The 10,002-nt window shown below is 43.0% G+C and overlaps 1 protein-coding gene across 1 annotated transcript in view; it reads left to right on the top strand.

Moving 5' to 3' along the window:
* Positions 1-827: 827 nt before the first annotated feature.
* LOC108676096 (NACHT and WD repeat domain-containing protein 2) overlaps positions 828-10,002 on the top strand; it is a 33,620-nt gene continuing 24,445 nt past the window's right edge. Inside the window, exons 1-11 of the mRNA XM_018164135.1 lie at positions 828-930; positions 1,159-1,247; positions 1,549-1,665; positions 3,219-3,422; positions 5,634-5,778; positions 6,040-6,265; positions 6,508-6,706; positions 7,330-7,569; positions 8,122-8,223; positions 9,120-9,218; positions 9,385-9,524. Coding sequence (XP_018019624.1) covers positions 828-930; positions 1,159-1,247; positions 1,549-1,665; positions 3,219-3,422; positions 5,634-5,778; positions 6,040-6,265; positions 6,508-6,706; positions 7,330-7,569; positions 8,122-8,223; positions 9,120-9,218; positions 9,385-9,524 — 1,664 coding nt within the window. The remainder of the gene's footprint in view (positions 931-1,158; positions 1,248-1,548; positions 1,666-3,218; positions 3,423-5,633; positions 5,779-6,039; positions 6,266-6,507; positions 6,707-7,329; positions 7,570-8,121; positions 8,224-9,119; positions 9,219-9,384; positions 9,525-10,002) is intronic.

The raw sequence follows: 10,002 nt of genomic DNA, 5'->3' as shown, positions 1-10,002 counted from the left end.
GCAATTATTATAAATGTTCAGTTTAACTGTATAGTATTGAACCTGAGTACAAACTGAGTATTGCGAATACTTGTAAACGCTGATGGTAACTCTGAGCTCTACATAGATACCATGCATCTGCACGCAAGAAATACCTCGCTTGTAGTTCTAATTTTTTACACTTAATACATACAAAGAACTTGTTCAACGCTGCACATAATCCTAATACTAATACTCATGAAACAAGCACCTAATCTAAATACTAATACACTTGAAACAATACATTTCCTTTTGACTGGCCGTGCGCTTCTAGTACATAAGTAGGTGGTTTTGATCTACAGTATATGACGTACTGCTAGTGCTAGAGACAACATTATATTTATTTGCAAGGTTACAATAGCAGGAGCGCCGTACTAAACTCATTAAGGTAATTTATATATTTATATTACAGAATATTTAATTCTTCATTGCATAGTTATTACGTGCATAATACGAAGTGATATAAATCCATGATATGTGTTCATTAAACATTCAAATATGAGCGTTTGATTATCAATATTAAATTATAGGCATTGCAGCAACTAGGCAGGGAGGGAGGGAACGAGCGCCCCTTAGCCGAAGATTCCTCACAATCGACCTCTCCTACTACTAACCCCCCAATAAATACTTTCTCAAATAACTAACCTGCCTAACAACTATAACCTCCCTTCCTCCCATACAACTAACCTCCCACCAAACTAACCCTCAACTAACCTCCTTTCAAGCTAACCCCCCACAACTAACCTCCTTTCAAGATAACCCCCCTCCCTCCCACAACAACCCTCCCCCACAACTACCCTCCCCCAACAATGGACGACCGCACGGTGGACAGGATATTCTGCGGGTCTCTGGCCAACCTGCCACCCATCAGCTCCAAGATCCTGCGCATCTTCACCTCATCCACCTTCACGGGTGAGTCTCTCCCCTCACGGGTGAGTCTCTCCCCTCACGGGTGAGTCTCTCCCTTCACGGGTGAGTCTCTCCCCTTACCGGTAAGTCTCTCCCCTCAAGAGTAACTTTCTCCCCTCTTCTTTACAACGTATTTCTCTAAAAATTTTATCTCAATAATCCCTAAAAATCCGGTAAAATAATAATTTTACCCCCATGTTCCCCCATAACACCCGCCCCTTGTTCCCCCAGACATGGGGATGGAGCGCAACACCCTCATGGCGGAGGTGTACCCCAAGCTCAAGGAATATTGCAGGGAGAAGCATGGACTCGAGTTCCAGGTATTTTTTAGACTGTATTATTTCAATTAATAATCATGTATCTTTTTTCGGTTGTTTTATTTCAATTTATATTCACGTATCTTGCGAGTGTACAACTGTGCATATTGCGATGCTGCATAAGTCAAATAAAATGTCATTTGGAAACCTTATATTCGCACTTTCAAATCCCGCAAAAAGCCCAGTTCGCAGCATCGAGAAAAATTAATAAGAAAATCATTAATAAGAAATACGCTCTGGTCTTCAATAAAACTTGCATAAATGGTATAAATATGTATAAATATATATCTATCACTTCCCACATGTGGTGGACATGAGATGGGGTGTGCGGGACGAAGCAACAGACGAACACTTGACGACGGAGCTCTGCATGCGCGAGATCCGCAACTGTCAGCGCCTCTCTATGGGGCCCAACTTCGTCGTAAGAAATCGGGTCCCGTGGCATCTTAGCTAACAAATATGATGAAAATAGGAGTCATATATGCTTTATATTATCATAGTTTTTATCTAAACATCATCTCATTATGCTCCATATTATCATATTTTTGTGAAAACCACCTTGATGTGTTCCCTTCATGTGAGTGATGATGTGTGATGTGGCCAAACTTCGTCGTAGGAGATCTGGCCCCACGGGGCTATTAGCTGACAAATATTATGGAAATAGGAGTCGAATATCCTTTATATTATCATATTTTTATCTAAATTTCATTTCATTATGCTCCATATAATCATATTTTTGTGAAAACCACCTTGATGTGATCCCTTCATGTGAGTGGTGATGTGTGATGTGGCCAAACTTCGTCGTATAGGAGATCTGGCCCCACGGCCCTCTTAGCTATATAACAAATATGATGGAAATATGAGTCATATATGCTTTATATTATCATATTTTTATCTAAACTTCATCTCATTATGCTCCATATAATCATATTTTTGTGAAAACCAACTTGATGTGATCCCTTCATGTGGGTGGTGATGTGTGACGTGGCCCACCCACACATCACCATGTGGGTGGGTGTTCCCATCACCACCCTTCATGTGATGTGTGATGTGGCCCAACTTCGTCGTAAGACATCGGCCTCTTAGCTAACATATATGATAAAAATATGAGTCAAATTTGCTTCAAAGTATCATTTTTGGTCAAAACTTCGCCTAAATATGCTCCCAATTTTCATGTTTTTTATATAAACTTCATGATCGGGGCCCCACGGCCCTCTTAGCTGACAAATATGATAAAAGTGAGTCATGTATGTTTTGTATTACAAATTTTGATCGAGACTTCACCTGAACATACTCTTTACAATTATATTTTTAATCTAAACTTCATCTTAATATGCTCCACTTTAATTATATTTTTTGTGAAAACCACCTTGACTTGATCCCTATCGGGATTCATTTTCGGTAATGTTGATAAAATAATATAGTTTGAATAAGGGCTCCAAATGAGATATGATCCTGCAGTCTAGCTCCCGTTAGATCTTTTTATTAGCAAGGATAACTTCTGGAGTTAATGTTAACACAAAACACCTTTTAATTATTTCGTTGTACAGATATATAAATTTAAAAAATATATATTCTAGGTTCCATATATATGGTCGTATTTTCTGTTTTTAATAATTATCCTCGACTCTTATTCATAATTCTGTGAACCCACTTAATATCCTCCACTAATGTTGGTCAAAATTGAAGTTGTACTTAAAAAAAACATTGAAGGCTGTAAATGTACTTATAACAAATTCAATTGAAGATTTTCTAGTTTAATCCTAAATTTAATGTAATCCAACTTATTACAAACCACCTGCTTTGTTGTAAAATTTTACATTACAACATCGGTCATCACCATTCACCACATTTTTAGTAAAATCGGTACAATGAAAAAATATATACGACGTTCACCAAAACAATGTTTTTGTATTTTCAAAACATAATGGCGTTCATAATAAACCTTAATTTCTAATGTCATATTTTGTTCAGTTTTTTGGGGGGCAGAAGTACGGGTACCGCCCCATACCCGCGGTAATCCTGGGCAGCGAATTCTTACTGCTGAGGGAGGCGCTCCAGAGCATGAACATAGAAACTACCCTCCTGGACACCTGGTACAAGATAGACACCAACGCCGTGCCCTTCGTCTATATCCTCCAGTGGATATCAACGATACTTGTCAATTTCAACAATAAGGTCAGTTACACATGAGATAGGTACTTGTCAGCTTCAACAATTAAGTCAGTTACACATGAAATAGGTACCTGTCAGCTTCAACTATTAGGTGAGGTATATCCAACATACTTGTAAATTTCAACATAAAGGTAAGGTATATCCACCATTTCTGGAAATTTCGACATACGGTGAGGTACATCCATCATTTATATCAATATCAACATTAATGTTAGGTATTTCCACGATTCTTTTCAATTTAAATAATAGGTGAAATATATGTGCCATGTTTGTCAATTTCAACAATAAAGTGAGTTATATATAACATACTTGTCAGCTTCAACAATAAGGTGAGGTTCGTATTTCCACTATTCTTGTCAATTTTAACAAAACGGTTTGCATGAGGTATATCCACCATACTCATCAACTTCAGCAATAAGGTGAAGCAGCTCAAACATCCTCCACCATCCATGCCAAATTCAACAATAAGATAACTTGTATCCCCCGTACCTGTTAACTCCAACAATAAGGTAAGGTAAATGCACCGTAATTGTCAACTTTAACGATAAGGTAGGGCATCTACCTGCAACATACTCGTAGATTCAGTAATACGATCTACTACACACCAAACTCATCTACACCATGCTCGTAATTTTCACAATATTCCTATAACTCCATTGTATGTTAAGGCATCTCAATCATGTCATAATATGTCTCTCAAATTGGATGTTTTTACATTTTTAGATTCTGACAATTTAAATAATTCAAAAAGTTATCATGCGCAGCTAATTGTTCAAGATACCCGTTCGTTTATTTTATTTACCGCGTTCGGCCTTCGATGAATAAAAAACGAATGTCACTACTTTGAACGGAAGTACTGGTCCAGCAACATCTATAATCAAATGGTAAAATCTGGAAGGCTTCACTAATTCATTTCCTGTTAATACTGAATGCCAAAATCCCACCGTCAGACCCAGGCGGCTAGGTGGACGTCTATCTCCACTGTGCATGCCATCGTTTTTACTGAAATATCTTCCAAAACTATGCACAAGATTTTCAACGTTTCAAACCTTAAACTATGAGAAAACATCAACGTTGCGATACCATTTAACGGCCTCGTGTCTAACCACAATAAAATCATTTGCGTTAGACCCAAGCATAGCCGAAATTTTGGTTTCACAATGGTTGGCCACGAATTTTACTCTTATACTAGCCTTGGAGCCAAAGTTTAGTCTAAAGATGCGCAGCTGCACTTAGCCCTAGTGCAACGAAGTTGCAGACCACGCTAGAAAAACCGTTTACATTCCAGTTTCGTAACGTCTTGAAACCATAGCGTTTCAAGTCCACAGCCACTTCTCCAGTTTGTATAATATTCACGGATATGCAACCCCAGCATGGTCCTACATCCATGTCTATCCCACCTCTCCCTGGAACCAGAGCTGGGCAGCGTTACTTTGAAATGTAGTGGCCGCTACCGCTACATGCTCTAAATGTAGCGGGCGCTACCGCTACAATTGCTTAAATGTAGCGCCGCTACCGCTACATGCTCTAAATGTAGCGGGCGCTACCGCTACAATTGCTTAAATGTAGCGCCGCTACAGCTACTGCTACTGTAAATGTAGCGGCCGCTACATGTAGCGCGCTACTGACCACCTCTCCCTGTAACCAATGACCTGCTCCACTTCCTCACTCACTTGCCTCACAATCGAATTAGGTGTAGAGGTAAGGCCTTGCTGGGGTTGCAAATCCATGAAGACTATACTGTCTTAAGCAGTGGCTGCTCCAAACAGTGAAACACTATCACTACTCTACTCTGCAGCACCGGAAAGTGGTGGTGGTGGTATGGCCGTATTGGTAGTATTGAGCAGTGCACAAGCGCGCATCCCGAAATTTCACAGTAGCCTTAATTCTAAACTGGCTTTTTCGTTGGGCGTGGCGCAGTAAGGTGAGAGTTCATTCATATTCAGGATATTTATGTTAAATATCGTTCGTACACGAGTCAATTATAGTCGAATTTGTTTTACTGAGAATTATTGTTCCCATCCAGATGAAAGTTCCAAATCTGATCATTTTCGAGAGAATTCTTCTTTACGTCTATTGCTCAATTTTGCGTATTTTAAGATACGTAAAAGCTTGGATGTAGCTTAGGATTCTGATCGTATTTATATCTAACTTAACAGTTGAATAGGATTATGCAACGACGGACTGCAACACCCGAAATGCTCTTTTCAACAGCGCGTGCCCAAGCTGCAAGCTCAGGACCAAGCCACATGGTGGGACACGTTGGCCAAGATGCAGAAACTGCTCAGGAAAGCAGCACAGACGTGCTACAACCAGCGCAAGATTGACAAGGATGCCATGCATAACTACTTTATGTCGGGTGAGTCGTACATAACTACTTTATGTCCGGTGAGTCATGCATAACTACTCCTATGTCGGGTGAGTCATGCATTACTACTTTATGTCGGGTGAGTCATGCATAACTACTTGATGCCGGGTGGGTCAGGCCCCTCTCCGCGTCGGGTAATAAATACACTCCTGAACGAATTTTATGTCAAATAATTTATTATCTTCATTTCCACGTTTCTGCATATTATTAAGTAAAGTTGTTTTCATAATACCTGAAAGTTATTGCCACCAGTGACGGAACGTGAGGTCATCAACGGCATCCTGAACGTGAAGAACACCCGCAACCACTGCCTCGCGCAAGTACGCTACATCAACAACATTAACCTGCAGAACCTGCGCCGCGCCGGCAACTTCATCGACATCGCCAACCGCCAAGTGGACTCAGAGGCCGTCAAGCTCCTGTCCAACCTGAGGGATGACCGCCTTCCTGCCAAGATAGAGGCGTCTAACTACCACAGGTAGGGTAGGGACTGGTGGGTGTAATGGGGAACTGATGATTAAAGGGGGAAAATAATGGGAAAGGTGATGGTTATAGGGAGGAGAGCTGATGGGGACCGTGAGGAAGAGACCGATGATAAAGGGGGAGCTGGCGGGAGGAGACCGATGATTAAGGGGGAGATGGCGGTTGTATGGCGAGCTGGACGTTATATGAACGAACTTGTGGTTAAGGATCTCTACTAAGGGGCATACAACTGCCCAGGTACACGGTGGAGTGGATAGGGCGGGAGGGACTCTCCCCCGACACCCATGCAGAATACCTGCAAGAGTTCTGCACCCACTTCTACAAGGGGATAACTCGTCTGGTGGACCGCGCCATGAGGAAGGAGGATAACTCTCCTCAAGGCCAAGTCATCACAGAGATCCTTCAGCATCTACACGCCTGTAACAACTCCGTCAAGGTATTCCCGAGGGTATTAGGGTATCCATACCAACGATATTTAGAAATTCCAATTCTAGTGAATTAAGGTATTCCATCTCTTATCCATTGAAGTATATCAATTCTAGAGTATTGAAGTATTTTAACTCTAGGGTACTCTGTTTTTAATCATCGAGATTTTAGCTATTCCTATTCTAAGGCAGTCCTATTCTAACGTTATCCTTTTAAAGTATTGATACATGAGGAAGCATGCACGAAGTATTCCTTTAGAAGTAACTCAAATTTTAATAAATTTCTATTCGTAATTCATAATTGAATAAGAATGTTAAATGCCACTCGTATTTTGAATCATCACTTTATATTCAATTATCCCAACTATATCCCGCCCGTCTCACTGCATCACATTCACCACACCCCACTCCCGTTCCCCCTCTAATCACACCCCACACACTGCATCACATTCACCACACCCCACACACTGCATCACATTCACCACACCCCACTCCCGTTCCCCCTCTAATCACACCCCACTCACGATCCCCCTCTAATCACACCCCACTCCCGTTCCCATCTAATCACACCCCACTCCCGTTCCCCCCCCAACCAAACCCCACTCCCGTTCCCCCTCCAACCACACCCCATCAGGTGTTCTACGGGCGAGAGGAGGAGCTGCAGCGGGTGGCCCGCTACATCACAGACGGGGACGTGCGCCCCCTGGTGCTGCACGGTGCGGGGGGCTGTGGCAAGACGTCGCTGCTGTCTAAGTGCGCCGCCTCGTCGGGGGCGTGGCTGGCCCCCGCCAAGCCCGTCCTCATCATTCGCTTTGTGGGCACCACGCCAGACTCAACCGCCCTCACCCCCCTACTTACCTCTATCTGCCATCAGGTTAGCAGGTTATGAACCTGACTGGGGTATCTGCCATCAGGTTAGCAGGTTATGAACCTGACTGGGGTATCTGCCATCAGGTTAGCAGGTTATGAACCTGATTGGGGTATCTGCCATCAGGTCAGCAGGTTATGAACCTGATTGGGATATCTGCCATCAGGTTAATTAGCAGGTTATAAACCTGATTGCGGTAGCCATCTGCAATCAGGTTAGAAAGTTATGAACCCTATTTGGGTAAGCCATCATCTGCCATCATTTTAGTAGGCTATGAGCCTGATTGTGGTTGTCAACCGTCGTATGATTAGCAGGTTATGAACCTGGTTATGAATGCCACCACAATCAATGTTATTAGAATTTGTGCACTTATCCGGGGCTGCCTTTATGCTGTTCTATTTTGCATGCGGCTGACACGCTAAATCTACAACACTAGATGCAAATTTCCTGCATCTCTTACCGTCGGAGCGAATATCCCTTATCTATCACACTCCATGCAGGCATCCAACAAATCCTACTCTCCGAAAAGGTATTCAACATATCCTACACTCCGAGCAGGTATCCTACAACTACATGCTGGCCTTTGAGGACATTCCGGAGGACTTGGTACCGCTCACTGCACACTTCAAGGAGATCTTGAGCTGCGCGAAAGAGACCCAGGTGAGACAGACTCCATTAAACAGCATCAAATGAGTTTTGCAATCATCAAGCATCATCAACTTAATACTTGACAACCTTAAACTTAACAATCTCTATATCGACAAACTCAAACTCGACAACACATCACGCCGCTGTTATCGACGATCTTAAACTCGACAATTACAAGGTCGACAAATCAAACTCGGCAACCTCAAGCTCGACAACCCCACGCTCGACTTCCTCATGCTCGACAACCCCAAACTCGAAACCCAAAGCTCGACAACCCCAAGCTCGACAACCCCAAGCTCGACAACCCCAAGCTCGAAACCCAAAGCTCGACAACCCCAAGCTTGACAACCCCAAGCTCGAGAACCTCAAGCTCGACAACCCCAAGCTCGACAACCCCAAGCTGGAAAATCTCGAGCTCAGAAATCACAAGCTCGACTACCGTAAACTCGACAACTGCGAACTCGAAATCCAAAATTCGACAAATCAAAACTCGACTACGTCAATATAAACTCAGCAACGTCCGAACGGCCAAAAACTGCAATCTGACTGGAAATTTTTAATTTATGGCAAAACACCCAGTCATAGGGTACGCACACAGTGGAAGCAGGTTTGCCCGCGCGGGCAACCTGCCACAAGAATGAACATAGGATAATAATGTAAGTGTTCACAGTGAAAACCTGTGCGAATTGGCTTCTGTATTCTATGGTTTCAGGCGCCAGCCTGAGCAGGTAACCAGCACGCTGGCAACTTGCTTTCACTGTGTGCGTACCCATACTCCGGCACAAAACCGACCAAATCACGGCATCCTGACTAGAAAACCCTAATATATGACCAAACACCATTCATACGTCAGCATCAGAAGTTTCGTTACTCCTTACAATAACCCCTTTCTTCGTCCTCTTCGTCAGCCGCTTCTCATCTTCCTGGACAGCGTGGACCAGGTGACAGGAGCGGCCGACGCCAACAGGATGTCATGGATACCAACGCGTCTCCCACCCAACGTCAAGGTGATTATCATTCGGACCGAAGCCAATACCACATCTCTCATGAAAAACATCGGTTTTTATGCCGCTTCTTTGAGAGTTTTGATGAGATTATATTACAAGTTACTAGCAGGTGAGATATTAGTTATATTCAATTTGTAATTTGACGATAAATGAAGCCGGGTTCCAGATTGTGCTCTCGACGGTCTCTGAGGAAGACAATCCTGAGATTTCCCGCGACTTCAAACTGCTGTGCCGGATGATCGAGACTCCGGAGAACTTCCTGCAGGTCACGGCGCTGGGGGAGGACCTGGCAATGGAGGTCATCAAGTACGTGAACTGGTGGACATGGAGGTCATCAGGTACGTGGAACTGGTGGACATGGAGGTCATCAGGTACGTGGAACTGGTGGACATGGAGGTCATCAAGTACGTGTACTGGTGGACATGGAGGTCATCAGGTACGCGGAACTGGTGGACGTGGAGGTCACTGTTAAATTGAATGCGCAGTGGCTACAAGCTTTTTATAGGTGGTGGTTCAGCTTTTTTAGAATTGAATTCTGAATCATGAAATTACTAAGCTTCAGAATTGCTTGTACAAAGACCTTGTCGAAGTGGTCGACAGGTACGAGTACTCAACCATGGAAGTCGTCATTTCCGCATATTTTTATGTATTTACTGTATCTGTATTTTATGTATGTACCGTATGTATCTGTAGGATCAAATTATAAAGCAAAAATTATACGTTGTTCTGACGGTAGCTTGCGTAAAGAGTTTTAGCTTTTTGGGACGGACGACTGAGTTGTAAT

This window comes from Hyalella azteca, unplaced genomic scaffold (genome assembly GCF_000764305.2).
Source record: "Hyalella azteca isolate HAZT.00-mixed unplaced genomic scaffold, Hazt_2.0.2 contig17676, whole genome shotgun sequence".
NCBI classification, from domain to species: domain Eukaryota; kingdom Metazoa; phylum Arthropoda; class Malacostraca; order Amphipoda; family Hyalellidae; genus Hyalella; species Hyalella azteca.
Note: the sequence above shows the minus strand (reverse complement) of the source record. Positions and strands in the feature narration are given on the sequence as shown.